At 44.2% G+C, this 21,517-nt stretch overlaps 2 protein-coding genes across 15 annotated transcripts in view; one reads left to right on the top strand and one right to left on the bottom strand.

Moving 5' to 3' along the window:
* The window catches only part of PCDH15 (protocadherin related 15), a 670,595-nt gene that overhangs the window by 338,889 nt on the left and 310,189 nt on the right, over window positions 1–21,517 (bottom strand). The gene's annotated exons all lie outside the window — the stretch shown is intronic.
* LOC127476606 (uncharacterized) overlaps window positions 14,467–21,517 on the top strand; it is a 623,146-nt gene continuing 616,095 nt past the window's right edge. Inside the window, exon 1 of the mRNA XM_051799713.1 lies at window positions 14,467–14,478. Coding sequence (XP_051655673.1) covers window positions 14,470–14,478 — 9 coding nt within the window. The 5' untranslated portion in view covers window positions 14,467–14,469. The remainder of the gene's footprint in view (window positions 14,479–21,517) is intronic.

The following is a 21,517-nucleotide window of genomic DNA, read 5'->3' as shown; positions in this document are numbered from 1 at the left end:
AATTTAGCTGTACAGCAAGTAAAGAGTAGAATTCAGTGGGGCCACTTAGTTTTATTTTGCATCTAAACAGCTTAAATTTCATTCATTTCATGTCATTTGAAAATATTTGTGGAATATTTGTGGAAAATTTGAGGAAACATGTCTTCAGACCCATCTACTATTCCTAAAAAAGGATACTACCAGAGAATTCCATACACCACTAAAAATAAGTTAATAATTAAAAAAAAGGGAGGAAAAAAGAATAAAAATTTTTAAAAAACACTTTTATAATAGGGGAAAAAAAAAAAGCCTCTAAACCCTCCCCACCTTTCCCAGGAACATTAAAAATTTTGCAGCACAATTTTACAGGCGACTGCCTCTCTGGCAAAGCTATTACACCTGAGCAAATATGACACAAGGTGACAATACAATTATTCCAACCAGTGATTTAGCACAAGTGGAAAACCATAAAGAAGATATCGAGCCCCAAACTTCCCTGCAGTCTGCACATTCACTCTCCAAGGGTAAGGTGTGAAACACAGCACTTGGGACCAACTTTCTTGCCTCAGCAGCTTGGCATGAGAGCTGAGAGACCAGCACTCCATCCCCAAGCAGAGCAGCCCTCTCCTTAAATTGCACTCTTATTCCTTAGGGTTGCACCTGCAAAGCCACAGGGATTATGTTCCTGAAACCTGAGGACTAACACAGAGAGATAAAATGCATCAAATAACCCCTGGCTCACCATTCTTCTGCCTCTCCTGGCAAAAAAAAAAACAAACCAAAACCCCAAAAGCAACGGTGACATTCAGATAAGAGTAAGTGAGAGTTCACACGAAGTCTCAAACTCTCCAGAGCAAGGCCCCATCCCAGAAAAGTCCATTACACTAATATTATTAATTATTTACCATATCTCCCATACTATTCATTACCTGCTCCACCAATCAGCTGACTTTTAATGAGATGTGGACCCAGAGTCACCCTTACACAGGGACAGCACAGCCCTTCAAACACAGGCTTCCTTCTGGCAGGGAAATACAGATGCACATCTCCCTCCTGGCTTCAGATGCTACAGAAAGTATAATAAACTCCTTTATAGTTCTCCATATTCAATGGGATGCAGTAATCACTAAAATTTAGCAGGTTTTTTTTAAAAGGTGAATTAATGGTTTTAGATTGATGAACATCGGGCAAGGAAAATGCAGAAAGCCAAGAACAGTAATTACTAAAATAATACCAAGAAGCCAAATTAGCACACAAGGAAGAAGCTTTTTGGGGTTTTGTTTTGTTTTTCAAAAAGGCATATAGTAACAAGAGTTGAATCTGAAGGACATTCAAGGTATGACCAAAAAAAAAAGCAGCTTTTTTTTTTCAAATTCAGGTTAACTGTGCTATGAGAAGAGAGGACAGAGACTAACAAAAAGTACTGAGAAGGCACTTACAGCTGAGTTTAGAGGCTTATCAAGAAATTAGCCATGTACAAACCCTTAAGTTTACTAATCCTCAACTCTAAAACCAAGAAAAACCAGCCAAAATGCTGCTGCTGCAAATAAATTCCTCCGAGGAAGAGGAGCAGAGGTGTGGGATCCATACAGTGCAACAGACACTAATTTCCAGTCCAAATAACTAAAAAGCGAGTATTTAGTTCTTTTCTATTTCCCTGCAGGCAAACCACGCTGATGTGAAAAACACAGACTTCAGTTTTGGAAAGGACACAAAACCCCGACTTTTTTTACTGCCTCCCCCCCCCCCCCCCGCAGACCTAAAGGAACGAGGGTTCCTGGTTTCTCTAAACACACGGATAAAATATTAGTTCCGGGACTAATTTTACCTCATTTCCAAGGGAAATTAAACCCAAGAAGAACCCCCAGCTTGCCTCGGCAGCTCAAAGTTTGCCGCGTTGGGTGATGCAGCAAGTTCCCCCCACGTCTGCACAGGGAGTACGAACACACCTGCCCACGGCTCTGCTTCCCGAAAATCCCGGGAAAACAGCGCAACAGCGATCCCTACGAACGCACCTGGCAGCAAACAACCCCCCCCCCCCCAAAAAAAATAAATAAATACCTCGGCATGTCAGAGCAGGAGGCGCACGGCCGGTCCCCGCATCCCGGCGGCTCCAGATGCTCCCCCGGGCAGGGATGCGCCTGCCCCTTCCTGGCGCCGGGCACTCCCAGAGCGGCTTCCCAGGACCCCCCCTCTCCCCCCCCGGCTCCCAGCGGCAGCGCTGGCTCCTGCTGCCGGGAAAGCAGCAGGAGATCGTGAGATCCTCCGCCAGGACAGCGGGAATCGCGCTCGGCGCGGCTGGATGAGGCTGCGGTACCCGGAGTGCGGTGCCAGGTGCCGCTGGGCAAAGCGCGGTTTGGAAAACTGTTCAGGCTTTTATTTGCCTCCGTTCGATTTGAACGATTCACTGAAAGTCCCGTTTGCGACAAAGCTCGTGGGAGATCGCCCAGGGTCTGGGCTTATTGAAAGCAGAGAAGCGGAGTTTGGGTTGGAAGGGACCTTAAAGCCCATCTCGTTCCACCCCCTGCCATGGGCAGGGACACTTTCCACCATCCCAGGTTGCTCCAAGCCCCGTCCAACCTGGCCTTGGACACTTCCAGGGATCCAGGGGCAACCACAGCTTCTCTGGGCACCCTGTGCCAGGGCCTCCCCACCCTCACAGCCAAGAATTCCTTCCCCATATCTCATCTAAATTTCTCCTCTTTCAGTTTGAATTTCTTACTGTATTGTTGTCTCTATTAAAAGAAAAAAAAAAAGTCCATTTTTTTCAAAATAAGAGTATTTTTTGTGAGAGCACATGGTGAGACTAAAGAGGAGCTCGCAAAAAAAGGTAAATAAAATGATGTAACCTCTATGAGCTTATACCAGAGCACTTCAATTACTTGAAAACCTCTGCTGGGACTAAAATTTCTTGTGGACCCTTTAAAAAAATACACAGGATTATTGCAAACCTGTCTAATGCTACAGCTTCTCATCCACCAGCCCTGCTCACCAATATGACTTAAAAACCTTAACTTCTTTCAAAAGAAACTCACAAGATTAAAAATCACAACTAATCAGAACGAGCATTTTCTTTGCCCTGTGAGACCAAAATATTATTGATACCTGAACACTGAAAACCTCAAATGAAATAAAATAAAATAAAATAGCTGGTCTGCATAGTAAGACCCGGGGTAATTGCTCTTTCCCAGTGTAGGGGTGTGAATTTAGTTTGTTTTTCCATCTCTTAGTGAGCTTCAGCTGTCCTGTGAGATACACCTGCCCAGCACACAATACTGTACTTCTGTAACACTATTCACTGCTCACATGTTCCCAAAGCACCAAGACCAGCTGCCATGGAATCAATAGCACAGGATCTTCAAGCCAGAAATTTCTTCTCCAGAAAGGAAGACTTCCTGCAGGCAGAAAGGACTATCCAAGAGAAACCACCACTGAGTGGGAGGAAAGACTTCTTGCTCCAGCACAGACGTGTGCATTAAATATTTTATATACTCCAAGAATGTTATCGTTGTCAGCTTCAGTTTTCCTCAGAACATTGTCGAAAGGAGGTAATTTACTGATGTGCTACAATACTGGAGTGCTTTCCAGAGGGAAATGATTTGGGAAGTGTGGAAACCTGACAGAAATAGCGCTGTTTGCCTGGAAAGGTGCTCATTAGTTCCTTTACCTTCTGTGAGGATCCTGTGCCTCACCAATGGGTGTGTCCAAAAGGTAGCCAGGGCTGGCATTTCACAGAGGATTTTCCCAGCAATCAATTGATGAGCAATTGATGGCAAATTCTCCTTGGGATGCATTTACATGGAGTGCAGCACGGAGAGGATAAAAATACACCATTGCCAGACTCAGAGGGGTGTTTTTCTGGGGATATGGTGTCTGGGAAATCAATTCTGCCTTTGCAAAAAGCAAAAGGTCCTGTTAGAGCCTTGGGTGTTCTTCACCAACCATATCCCCCCACCTACCATTTCCAGGAGAGGGAACCTGTCCTAGGAATGCAACCCAACTGCCCAAGACACACTCCAGAGCTGTTGCAGGGCTCTGATTCTTCTCACAGTTACAGCTGGAGACAACAGGTTCTTCAATTTAGCCTTTTAAAACTTGTGTAAAGTTACTTCTCATCTTCCAGCTATTTTAAACACCTTGTATGACATTGAGATCATTGGAAATGATGGAGCCTGTCCTCCCCAAACACTTCTCTGGGCATACAAAGGAGAAGAGGGTGACTGGGCTCACTCAGTCTGGATTTACCACAGCTAAGTCATGCCTGAGCAACCTGTCTGTGAACAGTGACAGAAATAATAAAGGGATGGACCATGGATGAGAGGACAGCAGCTGTAATTCCTCAAGACTTTCAGCACTGTCTTCCATGACATTTTTTTATCCAAGTGAGGACGGCATGGTCTAAAGGGCTGAACAAGTAAAAAATGGGTGAACTAAAAAAAACAGTTAAATGAAAGGGCTCAGATGTTGCAGGAGGACAGACAACAGGAGAGATCTTTTCCTTTAGGAAAAGGTTCTTCCCCCAGAGGGTGGTTGGCACTGCCCAGGCTCCCCAGGGCAGTGGGTATGGTCTCAAAGCTACCAGAGCTCCAGGAACATTTGGACAACGCTCTGAGGGACAGGGTGGGATTGCTGGGGTGTCTGTGCAGGGCCAAGAGTTGGACTGGATGATCCTTGTGGGTCCCTTCCAGCTCAGGATATTCTAGGATTCATAAGCTGAAACAATGAATAGGGATGATAAGGACTAAGGTTTCCCCTGGAGGAGAGAGAAGCGGTGCAGCAGGTGGCCAGTGGGGCTGTGCATGCTCCATCCTCATGCTTTTTCTGCACAAAGCTCTGGAGAGCCTGGTTTGAACCCAAGCTCCCTTCCAACATAAATTTTCTGTCGTTCCTAATCTTGCCTCCAGTAAGTTACACACTCACATAAGCAGGCAGCAAATTATTTCATTACTGAGTGGGTGCCAAATATAGTTGAGAAGCAGTACCTACTCCTTGGGAAACAAATATTGGATTGAGTCCCAAAGTTACCAACACGTGTATTTCCAGTTACAAGCAAGACCACAACCGTATAATACAGTTAAAAATATTAATGATTTTAAGATTTTTATGCAGTTTAGTTGAGGCAAAAGAAACTACTGGCAGGTAGTTTCTGCTGTACAGGTGTGTGGTTTGTGTAAAGAGCAATGTAAGGAGCACAAAGGAGGCCGTTGCAATTACACTGGACAAAATACAAAATCATTTCATCTCTGACCTGATGCAGCACTTTTCTGTCTTCCTGAAAAGCAGAAATTTTGCAGCTCTAGGAGGCAACAGCTGCATATGGCAACTCAGTAACTGTGATCCAACTGATTTCAGGGAGGACTAAAAATTATTCTGGACTTATTTCTTGTAACTTAGGTGGTTTGACCTTGGAGAGGAAGATCTGGCTGTTGTGCAATTAACAGCACTTTCCACTAAAATGCTGACCACCTCCTAACTCCAACTCGTAAGCCCGGTGTGCCACTGGGAATGTGAAAAGGACCACCCTCCTTCTATGGGGGGAGACTGCAGGTACCAGATGGTTAAAACTTAAAGCCAGTTTGCACAGAGACACATCAGAAACGTCTTAACTGATTCTGTTCATTCTCTTTTGAATCCTTTTTCGAGCACCTTTGTCACTGAGAGGCAAAAGGTACAAAAACACGATCCCACCGGCTGGGGAAGGGATCGGGAAGGAGCCCTGCAATCCTCCCATCTGTTCACACGGAGGGATTACACCAAATCCCACTGAGCCTGCACACTCACAAATCCAGGAGGAGCAGCAGTTGGCTTACTGAAGTTTGTTAGATTCCTAATTTCATCACAAATTCCTCTCAAGGCAAGTTCGTTCCCGGTATTCATTTTTCTCCCCTTCCAACGGCTCATTTGTTCTGTAGCACTATAAATATTATGTGAATGAAAATCACAGGAAATGGCTATTCTGTGCTCCAGTGCTTTATTAAAAGATATCTATTTCCAAGGAAAAAAAAAACAACCCAGCTAATTATATCTGCATTTACACAGCTCTTTTCAGAAAGATTATCCAAGACTCTTTATAGAGCATCGAATGACAAGCCCCCAGCACTGCCTATATGCAACAATCAGATATATTCCATATGCAGCTGTGACGACTGCCATAAACATTTATATCCATGCTGGTTCATCTGTGCTGGGATTAACAGAGTGAGAAAAGCTGGCCAAGGACACCTATTTAAAGAACCAGGAGGTTTAAGTGGATGGAACAGCACAGTAACTTCTCATCTAAGGCACAGCACAGCTAAGGCTGTGCAACCTGGGATTCTTAATGCAAAGGCAATGTTTTGGGGCCAATCCTGCCTTGTCCTGCCAAGGAATTTGTGCTTGATGTGTCAGGAGCACTTGTGGTGCAGGTTCTTAAAACACCTGCACAAAACTCTCAGGACAAGGACTCTGAGAGCACGTGGGGGCTTGGCACAGACTGGGACTGGGAGAATGTGCTCCCAGTCTGGTATGGACAAGGTCCCCATCTCTGCTACGGGGCTTTGGAGGCAGAAAGGAAGGAAAAAAACTCCAGTACAGTGCAGCAGAACACGGCCAGCCCAGCAGTTCTGAGCTGGAACAGGACATGTGGAATTTTCAAAACCCCTCACTGGAAATGCTCCCCTCTCACACAGGAACTCTGTGCTGCTGGAAGACCAGGAGGGCTGCTGCATTTGAACCTCAGCATTTCCCAGCCTGGAGCTCTGGCTCCCTGCAGACTCAGAATTTGGTCCCACCAAGGCTGAGAAACACATTTCCCACCTTAAGCCACGTGAAATCCAGCAACTAAGATGTAAATATAGGCTTCCTTACACTTCACCTCCCATGACCTCACTCCCACATCCCAGGCCCTCCACAGAATTACTACTACAGCTTTCCATAAACACTCAGCTGGAGAAGGGATGAGGGATGAGATGCCCATCATCCTCCACACAGGAAATGAAACCAAGCTCAAGCCCTTCAGGACCAGAAGGAAACAAGCTGATACCACTTCTGTTCAGCAGGAAAACACTCCAAGCACCAGGATAGTAACAATTCTAGGAGACATTCCTCACCTCCACTGCTGAATCCCTGCCAGCAAAGCGGGTTTTACTGGGCTGCAAAGCCAGATTAAGAGATAACTCCTCAGTGTCCTGGTGATTAGGCTGGTTGATGTAAAATGCAGAGAAAGTCCTGGGACAGAATCCTCCTGCTGCTGGCGTGTTTGAAACAGAAAATGTCAGCTCTGCTTAACCCTTGGAAGAAGGAGGATGAAAATCTACCCCCAAAGCTGCAATCCAGTGGGTGGGCACAAAGCTCTCCTTTCAGCAGCCCTGAGGGACAGGATGCCACCCTGGGAGGCTCCTCCTGGCCGGGGTCACCATGTGTGGCAACTGGTGCCACGTGTACAGTGCGTGGCACAGGGAAGAGGCTCCAGAGAAGAGCAGCGTGCCCAGGGAAGTGTGGTGGGGTGCTGAACCTCCCTGCAGCTGCTGGGGGGCAAGGTCTGCAAAATCAGGCATGGTGCCATCCCGACAGCTATGGGCTTGTGGGGCCAGCATGTGCCAGGGAGAGCTGCTGTCTTGGGTGCCAGAAGATGCAATGGGGTTGTTAAAGTTCCCTTGATATTTGGAAGGGGCAGAGTAATGTAGCACGTAAAGCAAATACACATCTATACACACATACACATCACATAAAGCAAATGCACATCTATACACACACATATATATAAATACAAATATAAAAAATATGCCTAGTTACACACACACACACACACACACACGTATTACAGAGCTCCTGGAAAATGTGCACATTTTAACTGGTGGTGTAAAAATTCAGCTGCTCTCTCCCTCTTTCGACCACTTTAAGCCCACCTAAATTTGGGACCTTAAACAAGGTCCAAGCACTTGAAGCACAAGACAGTGCCATGCTACTGAATCACAGTCAAACCAATAAGAACTGTAATTCTCCCTCTCCTTTCTCCCTCTGGATGCCAAGGCTGGGGAAGGTGTGTCTGAAGAGCTCTCAGTAACACAGCAGTGACACCCCACTGCCACATCCCAATGCCATGGCCTCTTCCTACAAACACCTCCGTGGTTCAGGTGCCTCTGTCCTTCACGTGCAGCCAACCTGAAGTCAAACAATATCAGCCTTGAAAACAGTTTTCTTCAGTGACCAACTGCTCCCCAGAGCATGAACCCGACAGCTGCACAGCCACACAGCCACGGCCTGGCTTCACTCCCACTACAGCAACACGGAATTCAGCGGCTGAGCTACGGAAAAACACCACCTCATCCCTGCCCTGCTGGAGCCCAGCTCCTCTGGTGCTGTACTCCCTTTCCTTCTCCCCAGGTGAGCTGCCAGAGGCAGCAGGGAAACACATAAAACTCACTGCAGCGATTTGCTCCTCCTTCAGCAATAAAAGGGCAGGGGAAGGCATCGAGCAAAATTAAATGCCCTTTGTAGCAAAGGGGTATTTTATATCCAAATACGAGTTTTTATGAGACGTTTGACATCTCCTCATCTAACAATTTTGGAAAGGCTGTAATCCTGTCTGAGAGATTTCCCTAAATGCTCCAGCAGTAAACCAAACGTTGCACTAGGGCTTCCTGGTGTATTTGCTTCCCTCTCTGGGTACTTTCTCCCGTACTCTGCCCACTGTTTCCAGCTGCCACACTTGGTGTGTTTAGATGATTATCTGCTTTTCAGTGCCTGAAATTCCATTCTTCAAATGGCTATTCTTTAGTGGCTTACTGCTCACAACTACATTTTTTGAAAGGTCAAAGACTCTGTTTGCTTTAAAGCACTACAACATGACACACTGTACATACATGTACACAGCACAACAGCCACTGAATTTACTTTTAGTAAAACTACTACACACCGGTTTCTACTATTATTCTTCTCACAGTTCACCTCACAGCCCTAATCAGTTGTTACTACACACTGAAGATTTACCCCCCAAAAAGTACTTTTTGCCCTCCAACCTGCATGGATTTTTCCCCAGGACACGATGGCAACCTCCGTTCCAGCATTGACCCTTCTGGTTGGATCCTCATAGGAATTCCACTTTGGACAAAAAAGGCTTTATTCCCGTAGTTCTATAGAGCTGCAGGGTAGCTGAGGACTGTAAGTCAACTGTATGCTAGTTCCCCTGTCTGTCAGGGCTAATTCCTGCAGATTAGAGAAGGAAATCCTTACAGTTCCCCAGGTCCTAAACACTACTGCGAAAAGAAGAGCTTCTTGTGTCTTCCTAAATCATCTTTTTAGAGGAAACAAAAAAAGGAATTGCCCATTAATCATTACCATCTGTGCCAAAAGTGCCAGAGGAGGTGAACCAAAGCCCACCAACCCCTGAGTGCGTGTTGTTCCCAGACCACCCACTCCTGGCTCCGTGTGTGTTTACCGTGGTTAATGCCATGATCACACGGTCACTTGTTGTCAGGGACAACCCCACAACCACAAATCCCTCCCCCCTGCTTTCCTGGTGTCCTTATGCAACTGCTCTCCAAGGAATGCAGAGCACTGTCACTCTGAACGGGAGGGTTTGAATTGCTGTGAAAAACAGAGACAGACAATCTCGCTCCTTCACAAAATGAACATCTTCCTTACATTCAGAGGAGTATTTGCCCTCCTGATTCCTTGATGCCTTCAGATGAATGCTTGTTCCCAGAGTCTGTGGATAGCACTTGGCAGGGATATCCATTCTCTTACTCCAACAGAAGCCTGAGCTCTCTCTTTTAGACATTCTCCACACCTTCTCCACTTCTTCAGTTCATAGAAGCATAGCATTCCTGAGTTGGAATGGACCCAAAAGGATCATTGAGTCCAACTCATGGCCCTGCACAGGACACCCCCATGTGCCCGTGAGTGTTGTCCAGTTTTTCCCCTTCTCCAAGTCTGTTTCTCCCTTTGTAGACAGAGAAATCTTAAATTATCACTCAGAGTTTCCAAGAAAGAGATGATGGCAAAGAAGTGCCCCCTTGCCCAATTCAAATCCCACAAAACTGCAAAGAGCCTATCAGACACAGCTGCCAGAGAATCACAGAATCATGGAATGGTTTGGGTTGGAAGGGACCTCAAAGCTCATCCACTTCCACTCCTCTGCCATGGGCAGGGACACCTTCCACTAGCCCAGGTTGCTCCAAGCCCCGTCCAACCTGGTCTGGAGCACCTCCAAAGATGGGGAGTCCACAACCTCACAGAGAACTTGCAGGAGAGAAGAATTACCCACTGTGTGCCAAAGCCCCTTTCCCTCAGTTCTGGATAAAGCTGAGTTGCAATGCACTTCCATCAGAATTTCAACCAACTGGCACAGCTCCGAGGCTGCTCTTTCAGATCCAGAAAAGATCCAAGGTGGATACCTTTGGATCACAGGAACAGGATGGAGTCACCACCCCTGAAAGTGTTCAATAAAGGTGTGGATGTGGCACTTGGGACATGGCTTGGTGGTGACCTTGGTGGTGCTGAGTTGACAGTTGGACCTGATGATCCTAAAAAATCTTTTCCAACTTTAAGGATTCTATGATTCTACAATTTATTTTTTATTCTCTGAGCGAACATGAACACTGAGGATGAGAATGTAAAAATCTAACCTGGACTTCACAGTTCTGCCATTCTGAGCCTCTGCTAAGACTCTGATGGACTAAATTCCAAAGGAGACTTTGCCATGAGTTCAACACAACGGCAGCGCTGCCGGTTTTTACGAGGTGGAGTCTTGTACATAAAGTGAGCAGGGGGCCAATAATTATCTCTGTAGTGCCAAGGAGCTTATTGTGCACGTGGCTGGAGCAGATTGACTGGAGCCAGGTGGAGCAGAAAGGATGGAGCCATCCTGGCTTCTCCACAGTGCCCATGGCAAACCACAGAGTGCTCAATTCCCAGGTTTCCTGATTTTTTCTAAAGCTGGCAGTACTCAAAATTCTTAAAATGTTCTGCATAGCCTGTATATATTTACTGTATATATTTTATAATTTATATATTATTGAAAATTGTTGGGCATTAGGGACCACGTACAATGTGTATTTAACATCTTTTCCTGCACATTTCTCATCTAGTTGAGGAAGGAAGATTGTAACCACTCGATGCCTTCACCTTCACCTCTTGGAATCATTTCTATGTTAATGTGTTATTATGTGATAGACTTTGAGCAAGGGTCAAGCAGCTCTTAGAAGAAGGAACACTATGCAGAATTGTGAAAGTTAATGGAAACATATTTAAAGCATATTGAAAAGAACAAAGGTGGATTAAGAACACCTTTAAGTATTCCCCAAATTCATCTTTATGTTGATTCAGGCCTTACAGGAAATACGATAAAATACTTCAGATGGACCTGAGGGTTTTTTAAGTATTATACAGAAAAGACTGAAGTCATTAACATTACAGTTTAAAATCTTTTGAAGATAACTGCCCTATCCCTTTTCCATCTCCATTGCTCTCTACCACATTTCTAATTTTTATGCTGAAATATTCCAGAGCTGCATGAAACACCTCCAGAGAAAAGCACAACAGTCAGTGTTCAGCTGAATCAAAGAACACTTAGGCTGTCTCCAGGTCTCCAGGTATCTGCAGAGCCTAACAAAGGAATAAGAGGAAGGTCAGTTCTCCTCATGCTTTGGTCATTTTCTGACTGAAACCTCAATACCTGTAACCATTACATGGGTTGTGCCACCAGAGTAACTCTTCAGAAACACCCCTGCTGGTTCTCTCAGGTGAGACAACAAAAAGAAGAAAGAAACCTGTGCCCCTCATCCACATGCCCCTATTTTCCCTCTCTCACATCACCCATGTGTATGAAGCCACTTCTACAAATGTCCTTGCAGAACCACCCCAGTCCTCTTGAAACTTCTCCTGCACTCTCCTGCTATAATTGCCAAATCCTGGTAGATAGCTGGAGAACTGTTCCGTAATATGCTTTTCCTTACTCATATTTATCTTTTATCATGAAAATATGTTTCAAAACATGGTCCAGACCTCAAAATGCCTTTTCTCTCTCCCTGCTAAATGCTGATTATGCCCATGTAATTTGTCTCGATCAAAAAGCTCCCTTGCTTTAAGCTTAATCACTTCTTATCCTTATTCTCTCCTTTCTTTCCAGTTCTCCTGGTACTTTCTCTTCTTGTTAAATCCTCCTTTCCATTCTCTGTGTATCTGCACCAGACCTTCAACCAGTTCCAAATCTCAGTGGTGCATCTCTGTTCACCCTTCCTTGCCATCCCTGTTATTTCCTCTGTGCCTACCCCTGCCAGTTCCTGCCCTCACCCTTTTCCTCCTCTTGTCTCAGGATCACCTGTTCTTGCTTGGAACCTCCTCCTTTTCTTCTCTGCTGGTTCCTCCTCATGTACTTGGATGATCCACTTCTCCTCCCATCTCCTTCCTCTGCCATCCTCCTGGCTGTCCCTACCTCGTTTCTCGTGCCTTCCTCCCCTCATTGTCTCTTTGGAGGAGGCTCAGGAGGACTTCTTTCAGCTGCTGAGGTCACAGAGGTCACAGCCTGAATCCAGTGGAATCCACTCCTATCCTGCAGCCATTTCTCCCCTTATCTCCCCCCCAGTACCCCCCAATATGATATGCAATACTCAGCTTTCCCAAAACTTTCAGAATTTCCAGACTTGACTCTCAGCTGTCTGTTAGCTTTCCTACATCCATGTTCTTCCATTCCACTATTGGTGCCCTTCCACCTCTTGTGATTCATATGCCCTGGGCAGAAGTATTTATGGAGACTAAACTCCTACCCAAGTGTGCCAGCATCTGGAAGCAGCTCTCTATCTGACAGGGAGATCAAGGATCCCACATTCCTTTTCCAGCACAGAGTCCAGGTGTTTTGGCACAGAGAGCTCATCCTGAAGAGCTGTGGCTGCTGGGTGGGAGGCCTGGGTTTACCCCCAGAGTCTACATCACACTTCATTCCACTCTACTGACCAGGCTGGATCAGATGGGATCCTGGTATAAAGGAGGCAATGTTCCCAGCTGATTTGGGATGTCTTCTGTCCCACCCCCTTTCTCTCCAAATAAAAAGAATTATTGGGGACAGTAAGGGGTAGCCCACGAGTTGACCATGCCCTGAGCACAAGGTGAACCAAGGCTGAAAATAGTGCTCTTGCAGAAACCAAGCATTGTATTTCCAAAGGGAATACAGGGATCCCTGTGGGATATGCAGTGGGAAGGCTTACAGTCCCTAGTACCTGTGCTCAACCACTCTGGGTATGTGCCCCAGATAAATCTAAGAGTAAATCTTGGAGTGGAGTCAGGCCTGGGCACAACAGTGATCACTGTAATGCCCTCAATCTGCAGTTCAAACCAGAGGAATTTATCAAAATAAGGTACTTGCTAGACTTGGTTGTACCTCTAATGGCCATGACATGAGCAGGTCGACATCAAACACTGAACAGCAAAACCAGCTCAGCTACACAGGAACAGAGATGATCCTGCCCTGCCTCTGCTGCTCTGCTCATCCTCCAGGCTGGCTCTGAGAGCAGATGAGGAGGAATAAATGACAAATCCCATTCCATAAACTCCAAATGGGAGTCACTGTAACTGTTTTACATTCTCACTGATAATTGTAACTGAGCTCAAATATCAGGTTGGTACCAATCTGCATATAATGAGACAGGAGCTCATTAATGAAGAAATATTGAGATTTTGTACTGGATTATCACAGAATCCCAGGATGGATCAGCCTGGAATCCACAGTGGGCATCTGGTGCCACCTCCCTGCTCCAGCAGGGCCAGCCCAGAGCACAGGGCACAGGAGTGTGTCCAGACAGCTCTGGAATAGCCCCAGGGAGGACAGTCCACCCCCTCTCTGCTCTCTCTTCAGGGCTGGGGCACTGCCCAGCCAACAAGTTCTTCCTCCTGTCCAGCTGGAACTTCCTGGCCATCAGTTCCTGCCCGTTCCTCTTGTGCCATTGCTGGGCCCCCCTGAGCAGAGCCTGCTCTCCCCTCATTATGGTCATTCTCTGGAAATAAATACTCTATTGTTACACATTCAGAAGTAAAGCATCTTAAACCCCATTTCTTACCTCCTACCCTTTTGGCTAAAATGTCACATCTCCCTTTTTGACTCAGAGAGGAAAATTTAATTGTGAAATACAAGCATTAACATCCAAGTGGATTTTCTCCTCTGAGATCACTCCGTGATCTACACCCAATTATTATTTGCAAGGGAGAACAGCACTTCATCTTGTGATTTATACAAGTTGCATAGCCAACATTTATATTCACTGCAACTAAACTTTATTAATTTTAAATCAGAATAATATTAGGAAGTGAAGATCCTGCTGAGTATAACGTGATAGAAATAAGAAATAATGCTCCTATAAAGGCAATATGAACATATATCCCTTCCTTATAGAAGCCTCCATTTCTAAATAGCCACGCATTTTTGGGGAGAGAGAAGAAATATTTTCATTTATTTAAAAACAACAAAAAACTTTTACAATAGTAAGTTTTATATGAGAATTTTCCTTGCCAAGCAGCATGTTAGAGGTCAGCTGGCTCTGCCTAAAGACATTTATTTATACTGGGCAGATGAACTATTTTGGTAATTCAGAAAACAGTATAACAGTCTCTCCACCCAAAATCAGTTTTAGGCTGAGTAATGAAAAATTTCAATCAGAAAGGGAATTTTTGGGACAATAAGCCCTGAAGACCCTTCACCAAAGGTCTACATCTCATTTTGACTATAGCAGAACTCACACTATGTCCTGTGCTATTTTAAGCTGCTAAACTTAATTATGACAATATTCTCTTTTTTTTCTCTGTGAAGTGCCACATTTCCATTCTAGAATGTGACATGGCAAAGGCTGGTTTGTCCTCCTTCCCCCTGGTCATAGTAGTGCTTTAATCAGAGAATTTCCTCCTTCCACACACAGCTAAATACCTGTGGGACAGTCGCTGTCATTATGGGCAGGTAACTTTCATTCAGCATGAAAAAAAAAAAAAAGGAAAGAAGTGTTTTATTTGCCTTGGAAGAGCAATCAGCCTTGCCCAGGGATGTTATGCTGCCTTCCTGGCTCCACCAAAAACTTTGGCTGTTTTGACTGCTTGGTTTATGTTCCCCATTGCCACTTCACTTTGCTGTTCATCACCTGGAACCCATCACATTTTCCACCACAGGGAAATGTTCTCTGGACCCCTGTGTTTCACAAATCAAAGACAGTCAGAGGGAAGGATGAAAGTTGACTTTTTTTTCTCCCTAAAAAATTACAAGTTCCCTTCGGGGGGGTTCTAAACTTCTGTCTTCAACAACATAAAATATCAGTGAACAAAACAGGCAGAAATGGTGCCCAGCAAAGTCAAATGGGGGATCAAAACCAGGACACAAATAGCTTGGAAAAGTCACAGTGAGATGGGGGGTAGAAATCCCCTGAGACCTGACCAAGACTCTCACCCTGACACTTCTGAAAGTCTGCACAACTGAAGTCTCCCTGCTTTTGCCAGTGTCCATGTATGTCCTATTGTTTAGATCCCAACAGGCAACAGGAATTAGTTCAGAAAGTCACCCTCCCCATCTCTCACCACCATCTCAAAAAGGAAAGGGAAAGGGAAAGAAAAAAAGAAAAGAAAAGAAAAGAAAAGAAAAGAAAAGAAAAGAAAAGAAAAGAAAAGAAAAGAAAAGAAAAGAAAAGAAAAGAAAAGAAAAGAAAAGAAAAGAAAAGAAAAGAAAAGAAAAGAAAAGAAAAGAAAAGAAAAGAAAAGAAAAGAAAAGAAAAGAAAAGAAAAGAAAAGAGAAAAGAAAAAAGAAAAGAGAAAAAATTAAAAAAAAGAGAATCCTCTAAGAAAACCGTCATGTTTGCAAATAAATTCACCCTCCCAGAGTAGGGTGAACCAATCCTCTGATTGCCATTGATGCCCAACGCACATCTTTCCATTTGGTCAAAAATAACCCCTTGGAAATCTAAGGTGCTGCTTAAAAATAGCCACAGTGATAATAAAAATGGTAATATTGAGGATGGGGATCTTTCTAAACCACAAACAAATGTTGATTTTACTCTAAAATTAACTTGTGAAGAATGGGAGCATTTTTGTCATCCTTGTGTTCATTGTTTACTTCCTCTGTTCAGCTTTCTGGATGTTATTTATGAGAGGAAAGAATGAGTCACTGTCTTGTCTTGCATGAGCCCTTGGGTGCAGTTATATGGAATCATCTAAGCTGGCACAGACAGGAATTTGGGGGCAGGTGTTTTTCGGGAGACCATGACAAACATCCAGCATTTTAACAGCCAAATCTCTATTCTGGGATCAAAGGCAACATGAGAAATAAATATGCTTAAGAAGAGGACAGACAGCAACAGTTTTGATCAGACAGTGCCCCTGCAAGAGAAAGCCACCCTGATAACCCTCCCAAAAATCTGAGAAAGGGCCAAGAGTGCTCTGTGGCTGCTGAAGGTTTCCCAGGAGAGGCTGTTAACTCAGGAATTTTGTTTCCCTGCAGCCACTGTATGCTCACTTTTTTAAAGAAAATCCATATGGTGCCGAAAATTTCCTATGGGGTCTCTATTTCAGAGCTCATCTGGCTTCACCTCCCAGGAGGCCATGAGAGAATCAAGTGTGATGGAGCTTTTGGGACCACCTTCAGCAGAGAATCAAGTGTGCCAAAGCTTTAGGGACCACCTCCAGCACCAAGTAAGCCCATGAGCTACGGCCAGGCTGGGTTAAAATGGGGGTTTTCAGGAAGGCTTAAAAAGAGAGTGGATCAGAGGGAAAGTCCCCTTTGCACAAATGGCTGACCAGTCCATGGCACAAAGTTCACCCAGAGCCTGGACTCCAAACTGCATTTTACCCTGAAACATTCATAGACAAGGAGGTTTTTGTCATTATTAATTACTGCTTCTTTCTTGAAAAGCTGCAGCTTTGAGGACCTTGCAAAGACTCATGGACTGAGGAGCTCTTTGTGCCACCTCTTTACTTACAAAAATCATAAATTCTTTGTACCTTCAGCAAAGAGCCAAAAAAAGCACACAGCTATTTCTACGTGCAGAGCCCCTGAATATGCTGTTGCCTTCTTCATCTCTCTGGCCAAAACCCAACCCAGCACGGGTGACTCCGTTGATTTTGCCTTCACATTTAGGGCAGCACCCTCTGCACCAGTCCTAGAATTCCACAGCTCTTGGAACACCCTGCCCCAGCCCAGAGCAGAGCCAACACCTTGCTCAGCCATCACCTGATGCAACCACAGCTCCAAAGGATGCTCCTGAGCCACACTTTTAGTCACCTGGCACAAAGGTAACACAAAGGTCTTTTTCCCTAAATCCCATCTGAGACAGAAGGATTTGGAGGCATTCAGGACTCTGTGCTTTTGGAGGCCAGTGAATAAAGATCAGTAGAATTGGTTCAGCAGGCTGGAAGTGCAGAATTTAATTTTCCTCACTTCTCTTCATATCCAAAGCAGCAAGCATGAATATCCCACCCAGGCTCAGGGATTACAGACACCAGCAGCCGATTTCTTTTGCTTTATGTTTGATGTAAAAGGCTTTAGAAGCCTCAGCACTGGTTCTAAAACACACCAAAACCCCCGTGTACACGGTACAGATTAGTGAGGGGCTCCTTGTACAAAGAAACTTTATCTGCATTTTAGAATGTGTCTCCTTTGCCCAACAAGATCCTGAAATTGCTGCAGGACATCACAGCCACAAACCCCTTTTACAGGGACCTTCTGCCCCAACTCATTTGCTAATGTCCCCTGTTAACTGATCTAAGCCTGGCCTCAATCTTCTGTTAATGAAAGAGAAGGAAGAGGATACTTTAGGTGCTATTATTAGCTCTTCCTACCTGTCTGAAGAAAACAAAACAAAACAGAGCCCTTAATTCCCCAGGCTTCCCAAGGAGACCATTTTCAAGGCAATCACCCTACTAAAACAGGGTGAAAAACAATGTGGGGTGCAGTGATTTCTTCTCTTCAGTATCTGCATTGGGGAAGAGCCTTCAATCCACACTTAAAAATAAAAATAAAAACCTTTACACTCAGAAAACTGAATTTTAACCTCTGTAACTTTACCTGAAGCTGTGGGACAGCTCCCTGGTTTGAGTTAGGGCAGGATTTTGGCACTAGCTTAGACCAGGAGCACCTTGGTTCTGTCCATCCCCTCCAGGTGAGGCAATGGATGCTCTTCCATTTTACCCTACAGGCTAAAAATGTTGCCTTCCCTCCAGAATTAGGAGTTTCAGAGCCACCCATCCCTGCAGGGCAGGTGAGATGTTCCCTCTGGTGCAGACACAGGGCTGTCCCCAGCTCAGGGATGGTTCTGGGGCACAGGAGGGGGCCGAGATAACACCTGGGACCTGGACCCATCCTTTTAAAACAGCAGTAAAACAAAGGCTGCAAGTGCTCCAGAACTTCCACCCCCAAAATGAACATTGATTTCCTGAGGTCTGCCTTTCCAGAGGAATATTTTTGTAGTCATTACTGAGAAGAAGTGTTTGGGTCAAATATTTGCTACAAGAAGGCACCCACCATATTTGATGGCTGTGAAAAATGGGAACATATGTGATGGCTTGATTGTTTCCCCAGTGGGATAACTTGCTAATTAACCACCACAGGGTAATTGATATGCAGGTAAATGGATTAGGTGCTTAAAGTTCAGCCTGGTCAGGGAGATAAACTGGTTACAGGCGCTGGGACAACAGCACAGATTGGGATTTCAGCTGGATTTTACTCTTATATTCATTATGCAGCCTGAATAATTTAGAGAAAGAGTGATTCACTTCCCACCAAATTCAAGAAGAATTTTGAAATGGGTAGGAGGGCCTGTCTTTTGAGAGCTAAAGAAAGGGAGAGAAACACCTGCAATATTTTTATGAAATGTTAATTTAGGTTTCCTTCTCTCGACTTCATTCCCAATAAGTTACTAATCCCCTACTTTGATATTTGTCTAATTAAATAAAGGCTTCTGAGGAAATAAAAAACTCTTGCCCAAGCACTCCTTCAGTCTTAAAAGAGGGGCATTATCTTCCCATTAATGTAATTTTTACTTGACAGAAAACCAATCTTTCTAAATATATTAATACCTACCTCTTATAAGTTACACTGTGAATGACAAACATCAACAGTTTTCACCAAGCTGTCTCTTGGTGAAGCACTAATTAAACCCTGGAATAGGGCTGCCTGGATTTTACTGTCCTGGAGTTTTCAATGTCTTTTCCCTGCTGAAAGCTGCTGAGGGGGAAGGATGCTACTGTTTTCCCCCAGATAATTTCTAAATAACCCCCAGCACCCCCTAGAAAGGAGGATTTATAGAAGGACAAGTACAAAACCCCCTACTTTATCCAAGCTGTTTCAACTTTCCCAACATTCCCATATCCAAATGCAGCAATACACAGATCTGTGTCCCATGATTTCTGTCAGGTTGTTCTCCACACTCCCCTCCTGATGCAGCACTGCAAACTCATCCACTTGTGTTTCTCAAGAGCACAGTTTAAATACTAAGGGCTTACTGTTACCTAAACCAACTGCAAATATATTTATAATACAAAACGCTTGTTTCTCACTTTTAACTACAATATTTACGGCTCTTTCAGTGATCCTAACTCAATATTTTCATTAGGAAACTTGTTTCCCTGGGAATGTTGGCAGTAGGTAAGTTCATTGCCTCCATGATTTCACAGAATTTGTGTTGATTGTTGTCCAGGGTATTTTTGCAGCTGAAGTTGCTTTACAAATAACTCAAAATGCAAAAAACTTGGAACAAGGCAAGAGAAACTGCAAAAATGTGTTTGGGTCACTCATTGCTCTTGACAGATGAAGTGATCTTCTAAATCACAGAATCATGGAATGGTTTTGGGTTGGAAGGGACCTCAAACTTATCCAGTCCCACCCCCTGCCATGGGCAGGGACACTTCCCACTAGCCCAGGTTGCTCCAAGCCCCGTCCAACCTGGCCTGGGACACTTGCAGGGATCCAGGGGCAGCCACAGCTTCTCTGGGCAACCTGTGCCAGGGCCTCCCCACCCTCACAGGGAGGAATTGCTTCCCAATATCCCATCTAACCCTGCCCTCTGGCAGTGGGAAGCCATTCCCCCTTGCCCTGTCCTTCCAGGCCCTTGGAAACTGTTCCTCTCCAGATTTCTTGTAGGCCCTTCAGGTACTGAAAGGCCACAATAAGTTCACTCCAGAGGAAGTCTCCATCTACCCACTCTGATTTGCAAAGAACTTTTCCCTCTGATACCTGTGAAACCTAATAAACTTCACAGTGTGGCAAGGAAAGGAATAAATCAGCTTCAGTTTGCAGGAGAAACTGCATTTAAGAAATATTGCAAAATGCCCTTTCTGTGACCCTTCCCCTTTTAGGCAAATAAACCTTTACTTGATTACATCAAGTAAAAAAAAAGCCAGAAAAAGCAGTCTATCTTATGTTTCTATAATCCACTTGGTTCATTTTAAGGCAATCTGGCCAAATTCCCTTACCAGAAAGCTGCTGGATAAGGATCAACATTTCCTCCCTTTTGGAGGAAGTCATTCAAGCTCAGAGCTCAGAGCAGGTGGGGTGTTGTACCATGGACAGTCCTCTGTGAACACACCTGCCCTCCAGGTTCTCCATTTCACACTTCTGGACACTGAAAAGAATTTGTACTTCTCTGCTCTCTTTAATATCAATGGTCACTGCCAATAATTTTCTCCTTTTTTTCACAATTCCAAAATGGCAGGAGATTGAAATACCAGAGCCTGGGACGAAAATATGATTCTAGGGAAAGAGAAATACCAAAGGAGCATTTTATTAATTCCTGCTTTTACCTTCTTATTGAGTTTGCTAAGACAGCAACAGTTGCATTTTGAGTCCTAAAGGAAAACTTCTTTTCCTTTCTTCTTTCTTTCTTTCTTTCTTTTTCCTTTCTTTCCTATTTTCCTTCTTTGTTTTCTACTTTCTTTCTTTCTCTCTCTTTTTCTCTCTCTCTTTCTTTCTCTCTTTCTCTCTCTTTTTTCTCTCTCTTTCTTTCTCTCTCTTTCTCTCTCTTTCTCTCTCTCTCTTTTTTCTCTTTCTTTCTCTCTTTTTTTCTCTCTCTCTTTTTTTCTCTCTTTCTTTCTCTCTTTTTCTCTCTCTCTTTTTTTCTCTCTTTCTTTCTCTCTCTTTCTTTCTCTCTTTTTTTCTCTCTCTCTTTCTTTCTCTCTCTTTCTTTCTCTCTTTTTTTCTCTCTCTCTTTCTTTCTCTCTTTTTTTCTCTCTCTCTTTCTTTCTCTCTCTTTCTTTCTCTCTTTTTTTCTCTCTCTCTTTCTTTCTCTCTCTTTCTTTCTCTCTTTTTTTCTCTCTCTCTTTCTTTCTCTCTTTTTTTCTCTCTCTCTTTCTTTCTCTCTCTTTCTTTCTCTCTTTTTTTCTCTCTCTCTTTCTTTCTCTCTTTCTTTCTCTCTTTTTTTCTCTCTCTCTTTCTTTCTCTCTCTCTTTCTTTCTCTCTCTTTCTTTCTCTCTTTTTTTCTCTCTCTCTTTCTTTCTCTCTCTTTCTTTCTCTCTTTTTTCTCTCTCTCTTTCTTTCTCTCTTTTTTCTCTCTCTTTCTTTCTCTCTTTTTTTCTCTCTCTTTCTCTCTCTCTTTTTTTC

The sequence above is a fragment of the Manacus candei genome, unplaced genomic scaffold (genome assembly GCF_025592945.1).
Source record: "Manacus candei isolate 608988 ecotype Guabito, Panama unplaced genomic scaffold, ASM2559294v1 h1tg000050l, whole genome shotgun sequence".
NCBI lineage: Eukaryota > Metazoa > Chordata > Aves > Passeriformes > Pipridae > Manacus > Manacus candei.
The sequence above is the reverse complement of the archived record's forward strand: the minus strand, read 5'-3'. Positions and strand labels throughout refer to the sequence as shown.